Here is a 21,906-nt window from a genome sequence, read left to right as displayed (position 1 = left end):
AGAAATTGAAAAATTCACTTATAGTGATATTTCAATATATCTCTATCAATTACTGACAGGACAAGGAGACAAAATGTTATTTATTATACAAAAGACCCACACAGAGTTGATTTAATAGACATATATAGAACTCTGCACAAAAAATGAGAGGATATTTCTTCTCAAGCACATGCAGATAATAAAAAATAACAAAATATTAGACTATAATGTATATTTGCACAAATCTCAAAGAATCAGTATTATCAAGGTATTCTTTAATAAACAAATAATACTGCTACATATTTTAGATGTGATCATATAATTCTGATTATGTTAAAAATACGGACCTATCCCAAGGGATGTATTTTGAATTATTTATGGATGGAATGACTAACGTTTAGAATTTGCTTTAAAATAATTCAGCTGGGTAAGGGTCAGAAAAAAGGAGTATGGATGAAAAAGATTGGTCATAGAGTGATAATTTATAATTGTTGAATTCAGGTGATGAGTACATATTTATGATATTATTCTTTCTTTTGTGCTTGTTTGGAGATGTCCATAATAAAACATTAACTTAAAAATACTATTGGGGCACCTGGGTAGCTTAGTCGGTGGAGGCAGCAACTCTTGATTTCGGCTCAGGTCATGATCCCAGGGTCATGGGATCAAGCCCTGCATAGGACTCTATGCAGAGTGTGGAGCCTGCTTAAGATTCTCTCTCTCTTCCTCTGCCCTTCCGCCACTACTCGCATGCACGTTCTTTCTCTGAAATAAAAAATAATAATAAAAAATCAAAGTACTACACATTGAGATACTCATCATTTTTCTCCTTTAATCTGCTAATGTTGGAATTATATGAATAGATTTTCCTAATGTTAAGCCTTCCACACATTTCTAAGATAAACTTTACTCATAGTATTTTATGTTACATATTCATGATTAGTTTATATTTGTCCATATTTTTAATTTAAAATTTTTCAGTTATTTTCATAAATGAAATTTCTTTTTAATTTCCCTTTCTTAACTGTCTTAATTGGTTCATTTATTTTTTATTTATTTTAAATTATTTTATGCTTTTTTAAAATTTAATTCCAAGGGTGCCTGGGTGGCTCAGTCGGTTAAGTGTCTGAATTCAGCTCAGGTCATAATCTCACAGTTCGTGTGTTCAAGCCCCACATCGGACTCTGTGCTGACAGCACAGAACCTGGAGCCTACTTCAGATTCTGTGTCTTCCTCTTTCTCTCTGCCCCTCCCCTGCTCACATTCTGTCTCTCTCTCTCAAAAATAAATAACAATTTAGAAAAATAAGAAAAAATTAATTCCAGTATTATTAACATACAATGTTATATTAATTTCAGGTGTACAATAGAGTGATTCAACAATTCTATACATTATTCAGTGCTCATCATGATGAGTGTACTCTTAATCCCCTTCAACTATTTCACCCATCCCCATCCACCTTCCCAGTGGTAACTGTCAGTTTGTTCTCTATAGTTAAGAGTCTGTGTTTTGGTTTGTCTCTTTTTTCTTTGTTCATTTGTTTTATTTCTTAAATTCTACATATGAGAGAAATCATACGGTATTTGCTTTTCTCTGACTGACTTATTTTATTTAGCATTATACCCTCTAGATCCATCCGTGTTGTTGCAAATGGCAAGATATCATTCTTTTTTTATGGCTGAGTAATATTCCATTATGTGCAAATCCCTTGCCCATTTTAAAATTGGTATTTACCTTTTTATTGTTGAGTTGTAAGTTATTTTTTATATATTCTCAATACTGTGTCCTTATCAGATATATGACTTGCAAATATAGTTTTCCATTCTGTGGCTTGTCTTTTCATTTTCATTGGTGGAAAACTTTGTGGTCTCTGACAAAAGTTCTTAATATTGATAAAGTGCAGTTTATTTTTTTCTTTGGTTGCTGTGCTTTTGATATCATGTCTAAGAAATGGTTGCATAGTCCAGGATCACCAAAATTTTGCCTGTATTTTCTTCTGAGAGCTTATAGTTTTGGCTCTTACATTTAGATCTTTGATCCACTTGAAATTTTTTTTTCAGTTTTCATTTATTTATTTTGAAAGAACCAGAGAGAACATGAGTGAGGGAGAGGCAGAGAGAGAGGGAGACAGAGAAAATCTTCGCCATTAGCACAGAGCCAGATGCAAGCATCGAACCCATGAAACCATGAGACCATGACCTGAACCAAAATCAAGAGTCTGGATGCTCAACTGACTGAGCCACCCAGTGCCCCAATTTGAGTTAATATTTGAATAGGTGTATATTCTTTTGCACGTGGCTATCCAGTAGCACCATTTCCCCATTGGATGGTCTTAGCACCCTTGTTAAAAAATCATTTGCCCATGGATGTCTGGGTTTACTCCTGAACTCTCAATTCTCCTCCACTGATATCTATCCATTTTTAAAGAGAGATGTGTTAAATCTTCTACTGTGATTTTGTACTGATCGTTTCTCCTTACGTACTGACAAAATAAGTAAATAAATCTCTCTACATATTAAAAAGGAGTTGTGTTCATTAAGCAAAGAGCACAATCTTTAGAAGATAAAGCCTTGAATACATGAGAGTTTGCAGTAATGGCAGGTGAGAATTCTACCACTGAACCACCAATGCCCCATGAGAGTTTGCAGTAATGGGAGAGCAGGGCACACAGGTTGTGTGTATGATCATATTTCATGCCAAGAGGAGCAGCAGCTCGAGGCAGCATAGTGACTAGGGTTCCAGCTGCAAGTTTATGTGCAGGTTGCAGGTGCTCGGGGAGCACAGTGCTGCACACTGCAGAAGTAGGTGCCTGCATGTTTAGTCTCAGAGGCTGAGATGTTCAAGAAGCTGTCCATTCTCGTTGCGCCCAACTGAGCAGTCAGTTTTCCACTTCTGGTCACTTCACCAGCCTTATATGAGGCTATCAGTAGGACAAGGCCTTCCCCAGGATCCTGCTTGAACCATAGTAAGGTGTTGATTGTACTTGAGGAATTGCAGTTCATGGAGACATCCTCTCCTTCCCGAACAGACACAGACTGAGGACTCTGATTCACCTGCTGGCCATTCACCCCTGTTTAGAAAGACAAAAGAAGGTATTCAAAATCATTTTTAGGTCATTTTTGTTGGAGCTGTGATGGGCACTCTTCCCTAACTCCCAGCTTTACCACTGTGCTTTTTTTCTTTCCTCCCTCCCTGTCTAGCTTTTCTCCTTCTGCTTCTCTTTTCACAGACCTGACTAAAACATCACCTTTTGCCTTCACAGAATTTCCACCTCTTTAGAATTCTCTGTGTGAGACTCAGAAACCCCCAAGACTCACATGTCAGCTGCATCCACAAGAATATTAATGAACCTTTGAGGAGCATCCTTATCACAAGTCGTTCAGCAAAGAATTATTTCCTAAAAGGGTTTTTGCTTCTAGAAACTCCTCTGAGCTTCGTGTAACGCTATAGATACCACCGTGATGTTAAAATATCCGTTCTGTGTTTCAGCCAATCTGATCTCTAACTGGAGGTTTCTCTGAGTTTGGAGCTGATCTTGAAGGTTAAGTCTGAATGGAGACACCGCCCCCTTATGACTTGTCACTGGATTGCTGTTCTTTCATGCCACTATTGGAGAGTTGTAAAAATAATTCTATTTCTCCCATTCATTTGATGAACCCTTATGAGTACCCACTATCTGCTAGGGAAATACAGAGATATGAACAAGACAGACAGGAACTCTGCACCTGGGCACCTTATAATATCTCCCTGGAAAATCAGTGAGAGCTGGATTTATGATTAAGCATGGTGAATCGGAGACATATTTTTTTCTCTGTGCCTTTCTCAGAAACCACTGAGAGTAAACATTCTTTTAAAAGTCACGAACCTCAAAGGACATATAGAACAGAGACAAGAGATGATGACGGCCTGTAAGACGTTTAGGGAACTGATTGTGAACAGATAACTGGTAACTGGTTTAGCTGACTGAAGAAAGTTGAATCCTAAGGGCCCACAAAGGGCAATGCCAACAAAAACTCAGGTGCTCTGAAAATCTCAAGAATTTGGGCACTTGATACTTCAGAAGATCAGAGTGAGGGGTGCAGGGTAAGGGAACTTTAAACAGAATGTACCAGGTATAAAGTATAAAGTATCAAGTTATACTCTCAGATCTCCCATCCTGACCTGGAAAAGTCAGATGTCCACTCCTTTCCACCTGCTTTCATGGAGAAAAAAAAACAACCCTATTTTTTTCTAAAGATATTGACTAAAGAGGCATATAAGAGTCTGGGATACCAAGTTCAATTGAGAACTAAATGAGGCAAGTACTGAAAAACAGAGGAACCAGAGCCACCTCCTTTGCTCAGATCCCACGTTCATATCCCACTAAGTATGAATGAGCATCTGGGATCACAGGGCATTTGACAAGATTACCTTAACATGAAAGGCAGAGATGAGAACGAAAAGAGAAAAGGACCCTGACAGTGACAATGCAGGAAAAAGGTTACCGTTGCTTACTGACAGAGTAGGGTGAACATTCTGACTTTTTTAAAAGAAGAAAATAAAACTTTGAATAATAGCAAAGGCTCATTTTTATAGAATGGAATTTTAGAGGGGAAGTTTTGTCTTTAAGAAAAAAAAATGATCTGACAACTTGGAGTTTCAAATGCCGAGGATCTGGGCTGAGTGCCTGAGGAACACCTTGTAGCTTCTATCCTGATTTACATAAATGAGCTTCCTACCTTGTACTGACCAGGGCATTCATTTTCTATCCCATTGTGCTTCTTAGACTTAGGAAAGCAGGGCTTTTTTAGGGTCAATGCTAATTGTAGGTCTAGGTTTGCCAGAGGGTTACTTCTGTGTGTATATTTACCTTGTTTCTTCTCTATTCCTTTTCCTAAAGCAAAAATACTGGCAACCTAACATTCTCTTTTTTCTCCCTTTCCTTTCCTTTCCTTTCCTTTCCTTTCCTTTCCTTTCCTTTCCTTTCCTTTCCTTTCCTTTCCTTTCCTTTCCTTTCCTTTCCTTTCTTTCTTTCTTTCTTTCTTTCTTTCTTTCTTTCTTTCTTTCTTTCTTTCTTTCTTTCTTTCTTTCTTCTCTATACCCAATGTGTGGCTTGAATTTACAACTCTGAGATCAGGAGTCACAAGCCCTACCAGTTGAGCCAGCCAGGTGCCCTTTCTTGCTTTTTAGTGACGCTGCAATATTTTATTAAAGTAATGCATTTTTTAAAAAAGAAACCAAACAGAATAAACAAAAAACCAGGACATCTCCTTTTAGATAAAAACAAATTTGCATTAATCTGGTAATCTTTAATGATATGTGGGAGGCATAAAGAGGACAGGTCAAGTTTATCACTAGATCTACTGCCCCCTTGTGATCATCAAGGTGGCTGTTGCAGTCTCCCTGATGATGAGCCACTGTTCCAGTTCTCCATGAAGCCCTGATGTCTTAGGGCTTGAAAGCACCCCCATTTTCTTGAGATTGCTGGCAGAATATTTATGTCCCCTAACAGAGAACAGGCCAGGTAGCAGTGTATGAAGGGTGACAGTAAGCACTGGGATAAACATGTCATACTTTTCTGGATCCTGAATTTAAAGCTTTTTTTTTTTTTTGGTATTTTGAAACAAATGAGGGCATATTACAGAATAGAATGTGACACATGAATTTTAAAGACAGAACATGAGATTTCAAAGAGATATCATCTCTATAGTAGACAACATCTCACGGGCCTATGAGCATACAGCCTCACTCTCCTAGCTGTTAGCAGGAATTTGTAGGAAAACTTTCAAAAACACTGAGGTTAATGAGAGGACCCATATATGTCTTAAGTGTGCAAACTACAACCTAAGAAATACAGTTGCTATGTATTCTAATTTAATTGTTCAGATAATTTTCTAACTAGAATGACTCTGCCAGAAAATCAAGCACAGCAAATGGCTTTAGTGAGCTTGTGCAGAATGAAAACCCTGCCAAAAAAGGGTAGATTATTACTATTTAAAGTTGGAGGAGAAAAAAGATACCAACCAGGAACCCCAGAAAAATAAAATAAAGTAAATATGAGAAGCCACCACTTTTAAGTGCAGGACACTGATACATAGGCTGCATACATTGTCCCAGTGGAGAGATTTGAGACTCAAAAAAGGTCTAACTCAGTTACCTGGTGGGGTCAGGAGCAGAGTAACCCAGTGTCCATCATTTTTTAATTTTTTTAAGTTTAGATTCAAATTAGTTAACATACAGTGTAGTATTGGTGTCAGGAGTAGAATTTGGTGATTCATCACTTACATACAACACCCAGTGCTCATCCCAACAAATGCCCTCCAAGTACATCACCCATTTAGTCCATCCCCCACCCATCTCCCCTGCATTAACCCTCAGTTTGTTCTCTGTATTTAAGAGTCTCTTATGCTTTGCCTCCCTCTCTATTTTTATCTTGTTTTTGGTTCCCTTCCCCTATGTTCATCTGTTTTGTTTCTTAGATTCCACATATGAGTTAAATCATATATTGGTCTTCTGCTGCCTAACTTATTTCACTTAGCATAATACACTGTAGTTCCATCCACATCGTTGCAAATGGCAAGATTTCATTCTTTTTGATTTCCAAGTGTATATACCGCATCTCCATCATTTTCTGATATGCATTTTACAGAATGCAGAGCACAACCTGCCTTCTGGCTTCAGAAAATTTGTTCAGGGGCACCTACTAAAAGGAAGCAGGCAAGGTAAGGATTCATCATGTGATAGGCGAGTGGCCTCCATGTCTCTGGAGTGGCTGTGGCGTCCAATGTGTTCCCCTAGAATTCCAGTTTTCAAAAGCATTCATTGATGCTAATATCTTCTCTCACTCAGCTTTCCCATGAGTAAAATGCATATAATAATATCTGTCATTCTATGCCTTTTATGGTATTGAATCTAAATGGCCATGGTTCTTTCAATGTTGTGTGTTGCACACATCTATCACAATGATTGTACGTAGATTGTGTCTATCTTAGATAAGAGATACTACAAATTACTGTGTGTAGTGTCAAGCAATAGAATCTCTGTTCTTTTTCTTTTCTGGATTATATTATCCTTCTAAGCAAATTTGAATAATAACATATTTAAAAAAATTTTTTTTGCAGTGTGGTGCCTGTACCCTTGCCCACGGGAGCCACCCCAGATGGGTACACCATGGTTTAGCAGTGTGGGAAACAGCATTTGACACAAAATCTCCTTTCTCTCCAACAGTCACCCTAAGAGAAAGGGCACCATTGGAGGTGACTCCCTTTGAATCTCCTCCAATGTTCCCTTTTCAAATACAAGCAATCCAGGGAGAGCTAATCTAGAATGTTGCACTGAGATATTAGGTTACAAACCAACTTCATTTTGGAGACTGAGCTGGGAAATGGCTATGGAATCGATAAAGTGGGAGAAGATTTTGGAAAGCAATTTGGTGACTGGAAACATTAGGCTTTGGGTGGGCAAAAGGGTGTTAAAAGGTCGCAGAGTACATTAGGAGTTTGGGGAAAAGCAGGAGTGGCTGATAGGAGGGAGGTTCATAAAGGTGTGGGGATGGGGAAAAACTAAGGACAAAATCTCTGCATGCGCATCTGGCCTTAAGTGCACATCTTTTATCAAAGACAATGGATAAGACAAGTGGGAAAAATGTCTGTAAGATGAACGCTGCTGCAAGGATGAAATATAATTTGTTTCTTTTTGAAACTACATCAGAGTGAGGGGCTGCAGCCAATGGGCAGTGAGAACGGGTGAGGCCCTATTGTTGGAGAAGAGAGGGGCAGTCTGAGAACTGTTTTCGGTCTCTCTGTCATTTATCTATCCATCCATTTGTCTATCTCTATATTTGTAATATAAACTTAGGAAAAAAATATTGCCCCTGACTCCTCCCAGTGCGACAATATTGCTGCCCTGATACTCATGGTATAGGCTTAAAATGCCACAAGGAATCTCCTAAATGACTCAGAATTTCTTTCTGTTAATAAGCTGAGTGAGTAGCAGAAGGGAAAGAGTTTCCTTGGGACACTAAAGGCACAAGGTTTGTGCACAGTTATTGCAAAAATCACTGAAATCCATGCCATTCTTATCCCAGTTTGAGGTTCTATCTACTAAAAAGTACGAATTACCTAGACAGAAAATCAAATGAAATTAGGGAATCAAGGTAGAGCTTCCCCTACCCTCACTCCAGAACTTTCTTCTTCTTATGTGTGTTTTTGTTTTTTATTTTTTTGTTTGAATTTTTGCTTTGTTTCTTTGTTTTGTTTTTGTTTTTGTTTTGCAATGAGACTACGGCATCTTCCTAAGGCTTCTCATCTTGGCAAGCGTCCAGTCACCCCTTCGGAGCCCTGTGTCAACAGAGCATCTGTGGCCCAGCTGCATGTTTGGGGACAGCCTGCACAGGTCTGGAGATCACAGTGTATCTCCTGCACAGAGATAGATGCCTGAGTGGCTGGGCTGGGAGGCTGTGATATGCAGGGAAGTTTGCTGCTTTTTCTCATCCAACTTAGCAGTAATTTTTTCATGACTCTTTTCTTCCCCACTTTTCTGTAACATCATCAAGGAGCTTAGACCTTCACCATTCTTTTGCCTGTACCAGCCCAAGGTATAGAAAGTCTTTGATGAACTGCAGTTTATGGTGAAATCTTCTCCCTCTTGGATGATCAGGGAACGTGGACTCTGCTCCAGTTCTTGGCTACTGACCCCTGTTCAAAGAGACAATATAAAGAAAATACAGAAGACTGGCATAAGATCATCATGACCCCAGTAGGGATGGTTTTTCTCCGCCGAGCTCTTCACCTCCCCCCAGGAACAACGTTATCACATCAACATAGAATATTGTCTATCTTTCCAACATGTAACTGGCTCTCAAATGGGCCTACCCGGGACAAGAAGAGGACTCAATTCCTGCCCTCCGGGAGCTGTCACCATCCCCTGACTCTCCTAGATGAACCGTATACTTACAGGCCACTTGCAACTCTAATATTCCTATGAGTACTTGGAGGAGAGTCTCCATCCTTTGGTTCATCGGAAAACACAGTCCGATCAGGTGTTGTCGTACGAACTTTCACAGCACAGTTTACTTTAGCTCAGGGGTCTCTCATGGGTGGGAGGAGACTGAGCCAGAGACCAGACTTGTTTTCCTGTTCTTCCAGCGCTGCACAAACCTGAACTCAAACACTTTTTAAACACTGCCACCTTTTGGCCAGACTGAGAAATATTGAATAATGGAGGACTTCCAAAATTAATTTATATATATGAGGTACACTTATTTATTACACCAGGTATGGTATTTATTATTAGATATAGAAAATATCCTGTTACCTTTGCATGCTTGAAACAGTTTCCCCTTGTAATAAAAGGAAAATGAAAAATTCTGCTCTCTATAACACTGATTAATTGGTTTTCAACATTTAGTTCTGCCTGCTTTTGATTTAGGTCTTTCAAAAAACTGCTTTATTGAGGCATACTTGACGTAATAAACTGCATATAGTTAAAATGTACAATATGATCATTTTTGACATGGGCATACAAATGTGGAATCATAAGTCACTGAGTTCTCTAAGTCTTGGATCTTGATCTTTTGCCTTTGTTTCCCTCTTTTTTCTGCTACATTATTCTCCATAATTTTATCTTCTAAAACACTGAGTCTCTGCTCTGCTTCACCCGTCCAAATGTGAAATCATCATCACAATCAACATACTGAGTATATGCACGTCCTCAGATCCCCACCCCCCACCTTGTGACCCTATTCATCGTGCTCCTTTTTAACCCCTCTGGTATACTTTCCTGGCACTTCACTCCAACCCCTATTCAGCCCCAGGCAATCAATGGTCTGCCTTCTCTTACTAAAAGGGCTTGCATTTTCTAGAATTTTATGTAAATGGAATCATAGAGTGTGTATTCTCTCATCTGGTGTCTTTTAGCATATTTCTTTTGAGATTCATCCATGTTGTTACATTTATCGGTAACTGATTCATTTTCATTGTTGACTGGTATTCCATTGTGTAGCTATACCACAATGTATTTATCCATTCACCTGTTGATGGACTTCTTCGTTATTTCCAATTACCGTTTTCCAAACAATTGTGAAGATTCACTTATAATAGTTTATATAGACATAAACTGTAATTTCTTTTGGGTTAGAACCCAGAAGTGTAATTGCTAGGCTAAATGGTGGGTTCATGTTCAACTTGTTAATAAACGGTGAAACTGCTTTCTCAGTGATTGTACCATTTACATTCCCAACAGTGTAAGAGTTCCAGTTTCTCCAAGATTTCACCAATACTTGGTATGGTCTGTCACTTATATTTTAGCCATTCTAGTAAGTATGTAGTGGTATCCTGTCATTTTAATCTGCATTTTCCTTAAGAATAATGATGCTAGCATTTTTTCCACATGTTTATTTACTATACATAGGGTTTTTGTTTGGTTTGGTTAAGTGTTTGCTCAAATCCTTAACCCATTAAAAAAAATTGACTGTCCTTATTGAGTTCTGAGAGCTTTTAAAATATATATTCTAGATATAGGTCTGCTTTTAGGTATATGTTTTGCAAAGATTTTCTCCTAGGCTATGGCTTCTGTTTTCTATTTTCCTAACAATGTCTTTTAAAGAACAAACATTTTTTTAAGTTTATTTATTTTTGAGAGAGAGAGAGAGAGAGAGAGTGTGTGTGTGTGTGTGTGTATGCACGAGGGAGGGGCAGAGAGGGAATTCCAAGCCGACTCCGTACTGTAAGCACAGAACCCAATGTGGGGCTCAATCTCATGAACCGTGAGAGCATGGCCTGAGCCAAAAACGACAGTTGGATGCTTAACCAACTAAGCCATCCGGGCATCGCTAAAGAGAAAACATTTTTAATATTGTGAAGTCCACGGTACTGATTTTTTTAAACCCACTTTATTGAGGTATTGATTGACATACAAAATGCTATATGTGTTTAATGTATACAACTGGATGAGTTTGGAGATAAATCTATATTCACGAAACTATCCTTACAATCAATGCCATAGATTTATCCATACCTACAAAAGTTTCTTCCTGCTCTCTATTTTTAAATTTTTATTTTTTTTTGTGATAGAAACACTAAACAGAGGTCTACTCTCTTAGCAAATTTTAAAGTATACAATATAATATTGTTAGCTATAGGCACTGTGCTCTGCAGTAGATCTCTATGACATATTTATCTTGCATATTTGAAACTTTGTGCCCTTTGACCAACATCTCCCCACTCCTGCTTCCTCCAGCCCGTAGCAACCACTATTCTATCTTTTGCCTCTATGAATTCGATGATTTTTAGATTTGTTATATAAGGGGATCATGTAATGTTTGTTCTTCTCTGTCTGGCTTATTTCATTTAGCATAATGTCTTCCAGGTTCATCCATTTGTCACAAGTGGCAGGGTTTTCTTCTGTTTTAAAGGCTGAATCATATTCTACTGTATGTAAACACCACATTTTTTAAGTTTATTTATTCATTTTGAGAGAGCAAGAGTGGGGGATGGGCGGGAGAGAGGGAGAGAGAGAGAATCCCAAGCAGGCTCTGTACTGTCAGCACAGAACCCGATGCAGGGCTCGAACTCACAAACTGTGAGATCATGACCTGAGCTGAGATCAAGAGTCGGACACCTAACTGACTGAACCACCCAGGCACCCCCACATTTTCTTTATCCATTTATCTGTTAATGGACATTTAGGTTACTTCCGTGTCTTGTCTATTGTGAATAATGCTGCAATGAACATGGGAATACAGATATCTTTGAGATCCTGACTTCAATTCCTCTGTACATATACCCAGAAGTGGGATTGCTAGATCATATGGTAGTTCTATTTTTCACTTGTGTAGATTTTAAAATCTTATGTCATGTATCCTTTGCATCATAATTAATTGATTTTTGCCAAATCCACAGTATCTAAGATTTTTCCCTGCTGTTTTATTCTAGGAGTTCACAGTTTTAGCCCTCTCATTTAGTTCTATAATCTATTTGGAGTCAATTTTTTATATTGTGTGAGCTAAGGGTTAAGGTTTATATTTTTGAATATGGCTATCCAACCATGCTACTAAGCTATTAAGCATGATTTGTTAAAAAGATTATTTTTTCCTCATTGACTTGTTATGGTACTTTTACTGAAAATCAACGGACCATATATGGTGAGCCTATTTCTGGACCTTTTATTCTGTTCCAATGTTACATTTGTCTACCTTTACATCGATCCCATAGTTTCTCAATTATTGTATTTTCATAAAAACAATAATATTAGTAGTGTTGGTTCCTTAAATTTGCTATTGCTTTCAAAATGTTTTTACTAACATGGTCCCTTTTAACTTTCATGCATACCTTACAATCCTTTTGTCAATATCAACAAAACTTTCTGCTAGGATCTTGATTGGTATTACATTGAATATGTAACTCAATTTGGAGAGAATTAACATTTAATATGGGTCTGCCAAGCCATGAATACAATAATTCTACATTTATTTAGCTCTGAACTTTTCCTCAGAAATTTTTGTATATCTTTCGGTGTACAAGTGTAGCACGTTTTTGTCAAATTGGCTGCTAAATTTAGTTTGTTGATGCCATTATAAACTGTATGATATGTATTATATTTTATTTCAATTTTGATTGTTTATTATTAAAACATAGAAACACAGTACAATTGGTATTTTGAAACTATCTTGTAACTTTGCCAAACTCACTGATAGCTATATAGTAGCTTTAAAAATTTTTTTAATTTTTTTAATGTTTATTTATTTATTTTTTTTTTTTTAATTTTTTTTTCAATGTTTATTTATTTTTGGGACAGAGAGAGACAGAGCATGAACGGGGGAGGGGCAGAGAGAGAGGGAGACACAGAATCGGAAACAGGCTCCAGGCTCCGAGCCACCAGCCCGGAGCCTGACGCGGGGCTCGAACTCACGGACCGTGAGATCGTGACCTGGCTGAAGTCGGACGCTTAACCGACTGCGCCACCCAGGCGCCCCAATGTTTATTTATTTTTGAGAGAGAGAGAGAGAGAGAGAGAGAGAGAGAGAGAGAGAGAGAATGAGCGGGGGGGGGGCAGAGAGAGAGAGAGAGAGGGAGACACAGAATCCCAAGCAGGCTTCGCACTGTCAGCACAGAGCCACATGTAGGGCTCTAACTCACTAATCGAACCATGAGATAACCACCTGAGCTGAAACTAAGACCTAGTCATCCAGGAGCCCCTATAGTAGCTTTTTAAAATCACAGATTCTGTAGGATTCACTGCATAGACAATTATGTTGTTTGTAAACCAGGAGTTTCTTTTTCTTTGTGCATATGATTGTCTTTTCTTTTTTCTTTTGGTCTCATTCATTGCATGGATCTTTCTTCTGTTCCTTTCTCTCTTTCTTCTACCCTTGGCATTCCCATTATGTGTATGTCACACCTTTGTAGTTGCCACAGTTGTTGGACATTCTGTTCCTTTTTTTCAGTCTTTTTTCTCTTTGCTCTTCAAGTTTTAAGGCTTCTATTAATATACCATCTAGCTCGGAGAGTCTTTCCTCAGCTGTGTCCAATTTACTAATAAGTCCATCAAAGGCATTTTTCACTTCTGATACAGTGTTTGTCTTCTCTGGCATTCCTTTTTTGGTTCTTTCTTAGGCTTTCCATCTCTCTGCTTACCTTGCCCATCTGTTCTTACGTGCAGTCTAGTTTATCCATTAAGTTCTTTTTTGTTAAGTTCTTTCATTAAAAAAATTTTTTTTAACATTTATTTATTTTTGAGAGACAGAGAAGGAGTAGGAGAGGGGGAGAGAGGGAGACAAAAAATCCAAAACAGGCTCCAGGCTCTGAGCTGTCAGCACAGAGCCCAATGCAGGGCTTGAACCCACAAGCAGTGAGATCATGACCTGAGCTGAAATGGGATGCTCAACCAACTGAGCCACCCGGGGGGGCCCCTATCCATTAAGTTCTTTAGCAAATTATAGTTGTTTTAAATTCTTGGTCTGATAATTCCAGCATCCTTGCTGTATCTGATTTGATGCTTGCAGAGCACCTGGGTGGCTCAGTCAGTTAACGGTCTGACTTTGGCTCAGGTCATGTCCTCACAGTTTATGGGTTTGAGCCCAGCACTGGGCTCTGTGTTGACAGTTCAGAGCCTAGAGTCTGCTTCTGATTCTGTGTCTTCCTCTCTTTCTGCTCCTCCCCTGCTTGCACTGGCTCCTGTGCTCGCTCTCTCTCAAAAAAATAAATAAACATTAAAAATTTTTTTTTGAACAGAGTGCCCTTGCCAGTCCCCCCTCCACCACCCCCCCCCCTCCGCCACCACCTGCCAGAAGCAGAAAGGGATTTTTCTCTGAAATTTACTTTCGAAAACCTTTGGAGATCTATTTCACAAAACTGTGGGCACACCCTGTTACCGGGGCCTCCTGGAGTTTTTAATTCTCAGACTTGTCCACACTGAGCCTCCAGCAAGTCATGAATTACAATTCAGGTTTTCCTATCAGGCTTTGGCTCCTGAGGTGGTTTCTGTTTGTGAATCTCTGCTCCAGTAAACAGTGAATCCCTGTAGTATTTGCCTGTTTTTCCAGTCTAGGGTGTGGCCCGTTGGCCTGTGGCCTCATCACCAAGAAGAGTTGATAGTTTTTCAGTTTGTTCAGCTTTTTACTTGTTATTAGAATAGAGTGATGACTTCTAAGCTCCCTCCATGTGGAAACTGAAACCGGAAGTTTCTGCAATGTACGTCTTAATTTATTACAATCGCTTTTAGATTAATGCTAACTTAATTGCAATAAAACACAGAAACTTTGCTCTAAGGTAGCTCAATTTCTTCCCTCCTCCTTTGGGCTATTCCTGTCATATATATCATGTCTATATATGCTATAAGCCCAACAATAGTGCATTATAATTTTTACCTTCTACTATCTTCTTTTTTAAAAATTAGGAAGAGAAAGGAGAAAACATATTTAAAGGGCCTTTTATAATAATCCAAATATTGACTATTTGCAGTGTTCTTCCTGTGGTTTTGCATTATTGTCTGATGTCTTTCCTTTTCTCCCAAATGATTCCGTTCCCTGCCCCCTTCTTTTGTTATTATTACATATATTATAAGTTTATAAACTATAAGTCTGTCATACAGTTTGAAACTTATTGTTTCATGCAATTTTCTTTTAAATCAATTAAGAAAATGAAAGAAAAACATATGTATACTTCCTTTCTATATATTTACTTGTATAATTATAATTACTTTTACTTGTGCGTTTTATTTCTTTAGATGCATTCAAATTGCCATCTGAGGGGTGCCTGGCTGGCTCAGTCAATAGAGCATGCAATTCTTGATCTTGGGGTCATGAGTTTGAGCCCCACGATGGGTGATTTCTTTTTGAGACTATATTTTTAAAAATTACCATCTGATATCATTTCCTTCCTTCTTCTCTTCTTAATTGAAGTCTAATTCACATACAGTGTTATATTAGTTTCAAGTGTACTAATATAATTTCATTTCATTTTGAAAACCTTCCTTTAGTGTTTCTTGTTAAGCAGATCCCTGTTAGCAATGGATTTTCTCAATCTGAGTTTATGTGGGAATGCCTTTATTTTGCCTTCTGAGGAGAGCATTTTCCTGAGCAGCTTCTAGTTTAGGGAAAGGAATAAAATAGATGTGTCACTTCGAGTGAAGAACATCACAGGCACAAGTGCGCAAGGGCACCTTGGCTGACTGATGGGGAGGCGGGAGGGTTCCTATCCTAGATCTCACCAACTTGGAAGGAATTTGAACAATGTAGCATGTGCTAGGGCTGCTGGAACAAAGTACCACAAACGGCACAGCTCCAAAAACAGAAATAAATTGTTTCACAGCCCTGGAGCCTAGAAGTCTAAAGTCAAGATGTCAGCGGATTATTTCCTTCTGAGGGGCATGAGAGAAGGATCTGTTCCATGCCTCTCTTCTGGGCTTGAAGACTCATTACTCTGATCTCTGCCTTCATGTTTACAAGGTATTTGCCTTGTGTGTGTCTGTCTCCAAATTTTTCTCTTTTATAAGGATAGAAGTCATGTTGGGTTAGGGCCCACCCATAATGATCTGATTTTAACTTGATTATCTCTGTAAAGACCCTATTTCCAATTAAGGTCATATTTTGAAGTACTGGAGGTTAGGACTGCAACGTGTGTGTGTGTGTGTGTGTGTGTGTGTGTGTGTGTGTGTGTGAATCTCATGTGTGTGTTGGGAGGGTGGCACAATTCAACCCATAACAAACGGTAAGGTTTTTTTAAAATCAGTAAGTCTGTTACTTTTTGATTTTGAAATTCAACTTACATGGCATCTCTTCTATACAAGTAAAGTGCAGAATTGTGGAGTCCATCATTTTGATCAAGAGTCCTGTCTCCCCTCGTCAAATATCTAACCCTAGCAGGGCTCACAAGTTCCTCCTTCAAACGGATTAAAAGAATGTTCTTGATTAGAAGAAAATGTAAGAATTTCAACTTATCAAGTTGAGATAGGTAAAGTCTTCCTAGAAGGCTTAGATTTGATGGTATAAAAATTACAATATCCCCAATAATCATTGAATAAGCAAACTTAAAAGATGTAATACATTTGGAGAAAGTCTGTGCAATATATATAACAGGGAAAGTAATTCATATTATTAAAAAGAATTTTTACAAATAAACAAGAAAAAGATAATCTATAAAAGTGCAAACACACAAGCTAAGTTGTTCAACTACCCTATGTTGTTGAACCATCAAGAAAATGCAAATGAAACCAACAAAATACTTGCAAGGTGTCTAAATTCTAAAACACATAGATAATAGTGTTAACCAAAATGCAGGAAATAGGTTTCCCATATGCTGTGTTTTGCAGTGTAGACTGGTAGAGCCATTTTGGAAGGCAAATTTTCAATATCTGTAAAAATATAAAATAAGCATATCCTTTGACTGGCAATTTCACTTCTAAGAAATCATTCATATATAAATATATATGTATATATATCATATGTATATATATTTGTTGATTTATGATTCTGGTTAAGATAACTAAGAGAAGTAAAAAAATTTAAATATTATTAGTAAGTGTGCAGGTTAATTAAATTTTTATGCAGTCATACTAGAAAGTCTGTGTGTGCACATGTGTGTCTATGAGCACATCTCAAAAATACATTTTTAAATTTTTTTAATGTTTATTTTTGAGAGAGACAGAATGTGAGTGGGTCGGGGGCAGAGAGAGAGGGAGACACAAAATCTAAAACAGACTCCAGGCTCTGAGCTGTCAGCACAGAACCCGACGTGGGGCTCGAACTCACGAGCTGTGAGATCATGACCCGAGCCGAAGTCGGACACTCAACCAACTGAGCCACCCAGGCGCCCCTCAAGAATACATTTTTACATAAAAAAAAAACCCAAGCTGCAGGAAAATACACATGGTATAGTCCAATTTATATAAGGGAATTGGGTATTTATATGAACGCTCTTATAAATGAAAGGGGATGAGATTGTCAAGACATACTCTAAGATGTCAAAATGGGTTATCATAGGAACTGAGAAGGAAATGAAGTGGAGATTGGGAGAGTCAGTGTTGGACTTTCAGGCTTTGCTCTACGTCCTTATGTAATAATATCTTGAGTCTTTTGCAATGAGAGAAGATGTGTGTGTTTGTGTGTGTGTGTTGTGTAATAATAATATCTTAGCATAAAACCTAAAAATGAAATATCCACATATTTGTCCTATAGTTACCCCTTTCCCCAAATTGCCTCTATCCCAGTGATGTGTGTTGTACAGATAAGCAACAAAGAAAATTTTTCTCAAGGGCAAACGAATCAGTTTCTGAAATTCATTCCCATTTTTGAGAAGTTGGAAGGACTAATTGGTGCAATATCCAGAGGTTGGGTGCCTCCTCCGATCTGAGTGAAGAAAGTCTGTGAGACAACCCAATGGTTGTTCCCACCTATTTTGGGGAGACCTATATAGAAAGCAACATTTGATGAAGACAAAGAACTATGGCAGCACTGGGTGTTATATGTAAGTGATGAATCACTAAATTCTACTCCTGAAACCATTATTACACTATATGTTAATTAACTTGGATTTAAAATTAATTAATTAATTAATTAATTAATTAAAAATAAATTAAAAAAAAACAAAGAGCTATGGCAAATTCTCATTTCCCTTTCCCTTTATGGAAGGTTTACAATTGTGTCTCTTCGTTTCCTTGCAAGTGTTTTAGTCCTTCCCTTTAATAACTAAGCCCTTCTTCTGCATCCTCTTTGATCCTTTTATTCTTTCTTCCTTGACTTCCTTACAATCTTCTCTTCACCTCTTCCCCCTTTTCTTCTTTACGTCTCTTCTACTGGGCTCCGGCTCATTCTTGTGCAGTGACCTCTTGAGATGGCAGCTGCTGCTTCCCTTCCCCCCCTGCCCCTCCCCTCCCCGCCAGGCAGATAGTGTACAGGTGCAGCCCCATCTGTCCCAGTGTGTGTCTCTGGTGATGCAGTAGTACACGGCGGCATCTCTCAGGGTAACCCGGGGCAGGACCAAGGTACTGGACTTTCTGTCTTTTGCGATGGTTAGAGAGGCCATTCCATTAGTCACATTGTCTTTTAGACCATGAATCAAATACTCTGGCCCGTGGTGGGGAATCTGTCGATACCAATGTATGTACTCACTCCCACTGATTGTGGAGTGGTTGCAGGGCAGGCGTACAGATTCCTCTTCTGTACTCTCCATTGCATTTGGCTGTGTGGTCTCAGCATCGCTCATAATACCTGAGGGGTTGAGAAACAATAGATGAGCTCTGGGTGGTCAGTTGTGGGTGCCTCTAAGGTCAGGTTCACAAGCACTCCCAGAACTCTCCTCTTGGCCTTGTCCCAAAACCTAACCATTTTTGTGTGTGCTACACAGGACAAGAGAAATATTACTGGCATGTATTATTGATCCCTCCAGATCCACAAGGCCAAAGATAATTTTCTGTGTTCCATGACACTTGGTCTCAAGGACCTCAAAACTCCTTACAGCCTGAGAGCTGTGAGACTCAGGAGGTCTTCTGTAAATAGTGGGTATGATTTGCTCCTCACAATGATACTCAGAGACACTCTCTAGAGAAACATAGATGAACAGAAGTGTATAAATGCAAATTTTGCCAGTCATTTGGTAAGTATAGTGGTAGAAATAGAAGAAACAGATGCCTGCCTTTTGCTTTAGCTGAGAAAGTTCTCTTTATTAGACCTAGATCACTTACCTAAAGTTAGGAGAATAGCTAATCCCGTCAGTGATCTCATAGTTCAAGTGCAAACTGGAGTCCCAGGTCGCAGAGCTCAGGATCTGTATCTTAGCCTACATTGGGGGAGGTCCCAGCAAGAACTAGGCAGCCAGTAGCACAGCCCTCTGCCAGGCAGCTTTCCAGTTGGGTGTTTCCAAGACAAGCATCAGCTGAACACGGAGCAGTCTCTTGATTGGGTCTACTCCCACCCCTAGGATTAAACAAAAAATTTTAAAAGAGAACAAGGATATTTTCCCAATGTCCAGGCCTAATTTAAAGGGCTTACACTAAGATCCTTTTCAAGGCTCAAACTCAAATTGGCTATGTCTGAGTGCAGCTGAATGAGCAAAATCATCCCCAAAGAGATTATCCAACTCTCATTTGTGGCACAAGGCAAAACCCACCACTAATTGGTAACTTGATGTTCCGCTGAGCTGGTATGAATGTCTTTTAATCCAAGAAACCTATATTGAGCCCTGTTTTTTAATCAAGAAACCTATATTGAGCCCTGGACTGTATAAGGAAGACGAGAATTCCTATCTGTATGCTCAGCCAGAGAAAGTACATCTCAGGAGCAGTAACAATTTAACTTCAAAAGTTAGAAACTTCTTTCTGGTTAAAAAAAAATGACCATAAGCTGAGCTAAAAATCCAATAACATTGGAAGAAAATATTTACAAGTTTATGACAAAAATAACTTCACAGTTGTATGATACTACTGTGCGTACTCTAACAGGTAAAGAAAAAATTGGAATCCAGTGTAAAAGCCAAAGTGAAAAAAAAAAAAAGCCAAGGTGCCTGGTATTCAGGTCTTCCATGTTGGCTCCTGAAATGATATTTTAAGCTTCTTCCAGACAGACGTTGTTGGATGCCTCTGGTCTTGATACAGAAACCAATGACTTGAATGGTACTTATTCCTATCCCACCTGAGCCCATCTTCAACACATATTTTCTCGTCTCCAAGCCTAGTGGTGGTGTGCATTGAGGCCGCTAAAAAGAAGGAAGGAATGAGAAGGGATTATTTGAAACGAAGCCATTTTACAAGAGGTGGAAATAAACATAAAAGAGTTTCCCTATTTATTCTAAAGAAATGGTTGTTATTAAAGAAATGGGATAGAATAAAATTAAAATTTTTCATCCTTCTCTGCTCTAATAACTAAACTTATCACTTTACTATAGGAGCCAATATTTGGCCATTAAAAATTAAACTATTAATCACCTCTCTCTTTTCTTCCCATGAGAGGTCCGCTCTTTGCTCTGCATTGGGTAAGAGGTTTACCTATGTCCTTGAAGCTGTGTTCTCATTCCACGTGAGATTATGAAGTGCAAGGTGACAGGGGAGGAAAGTAAAATTTTTGCGCAAATCAGTGATAATCTCCCCCTCAGTCTGGAAGGAGCTTTGGTTTGCAGGTGTAACAGCCCCCTCTTGTGACCGTGTGTATGAACTTCTTTACTTAGAACTAGGAACCAAGTCTGTCCACAGTCTTTCAAGGTTTGTGTTTTAGGTCTAAAGATAAATACCTTGTCTATGATACCTCCCTCTAGTGGAAGGCTCAGTGAAGACCTTCCTACCACAATACTCTGAGATGAAAGACTGAATTATTTTCAGTCACTCAGGGATTTTAGAACTACTTCTGTTAGGTTTTTTCTCCCAGAAGTAGTTGTAAAACTCACTCTCAACCAAATTCTTTTCACTTTCCTTAGTACTTTCTTCTTCCTGTGTTTGAAGGCAGTTCCCAAAGCCTGCACTGTTTGTTGTTTAGCATAGGATTTGGTGAAAAGGGGGCAGAAAAAGGAAACTATTAGCAAATAATGCATTATTTTAGGCAAGTCGCTTTTCTAAGGGGAACAGAGGGGATCTATCTGGCAGGTTATCTCACTAATGCTGACTAGGTAATTCCATGTTAACTGGTTAAAGTTTACATTCCTGGAAGGTTGGAACTACAGTTAGGTTAGGGATTAAGTCTTGGTTTATTGATGTGGGGTTTAGCACAAGTGACTCCATTTTGAGCCTTCTGTTTCCTTTTTAACAAGCCTAACTGTTTAGGGACAATTAGAGAAGCACTGGGTGGTTTACTTTAACCCAAGATACAAATGTAATACTTGGCAATCTCAGGGAACAATATTGTTTTATACACTGAGCTCAATTAGGAGAACATTTTTTTATTTTTTTTTTCAACGTTTATTTATTTTTGGGACAGAGAGAGACAGAGCATGAACAGGGAAGGGGCAGAGAGAGAGGGAGACACAGAATTGGAAACAGGCTCCAGGCTCTGAGCCATCAGCCCAGAGCCTGATGCGGGGCTCGAACTCACCGACCGTGAGATCGTGACCTGGCTGAAGTCGGACGCTTAACCGACGGCGCCACCCAGGCGCCCCAGGAGAACATTTTTTTAATAGAAAGGAAGTTTACATTAGAAAGTCTCAACTGGGCTACCACAGTGCCTTCCTTCTTCCTGTCAGTGGTTCATGGGTTTTTCCTAAGCCTCTAAGCAGGTGGCTGCCTTTGTGGAGCTCCAAGGTTTTTGTTCATCTTCCACTATTATTTTTATTACCGTGGAACTACTGAGAGCACAGAAATACACCGCCGAGTCTGCCAGTTGTACGAGAGAGATGGTGAGAGCGATGGATTTTTCTGTCTTTTGAAAGTTCATGGAGAGGCGACCCTGCTTTGCATTTGGCTTGCTTTCATCCTGGTAGATGAGGAAATGCATCCTTCCACTGGGAGGCTGTTTGTACCAATACAAAG

General features: G+C 38.9%; 3 gene segments (V, D, J or C); all 3 read right to left on the bottom strand.

Annotated features, from left to right (window-relative positions):
• Positions 1 to 2,625: 2,625 nt before the first annotated feature.
• On the bottom strand, positions 2,626 to 3,471 carry LOC116738154. The segment is given in 2 exon segments: positions 2,626 to 3,049; positions 3,297 to 3,471. Coding segments are annotated over 2 exon segments (366 nt in total).
• A 4,731-nt stretch (positions 3,472 to 8,202) lies between these two features.
• On the bottom strand, positions 8,203 to 9,032 carry LOC116738155. The segment is given in 2 exon segments: positions 8,203 to 8,654; positions 8,914 to 9,032. Coding segments are annotated over 2 exon segments (357 nt in total).
• A 9,048-nt stretch (positions 9,033 to 18,080) lies between these two features.
• LOC115516209 lies at positions 18,081 to 19,330 on the bottom strand. The segment is given in 2 exon segments: positions 18,081 to 18,664; positions 19,138 to 19,330. Coding segments are annotated over 2 exon segments (492 nt in total).
• Between the last annotated feature and the right edge of the window lie 2,576 nt (positions 19,331 to 21,906).

The sequence above is a fragment of the Lynx canadensis genome, chromosome B3 (genome assembly GCF_007474595.2).
Source record: "Lynx canadensis isolate LIC74 chromosome B3, mLynCan4.pri.v2, whole genome shotgun sequence".
Taxonomy (NCBI): domain Eukaryota; kingdom Metazoa; phylum Chordata; class Mammalia; order Carnivora; family Felidae; genus Lynx; species Lynx canadensis.
The sequence above is the reverse complement of the archived record's forward strand: the minus strand, read 5'-3'. Positions and strand labels throughout refer to the sequence as shown.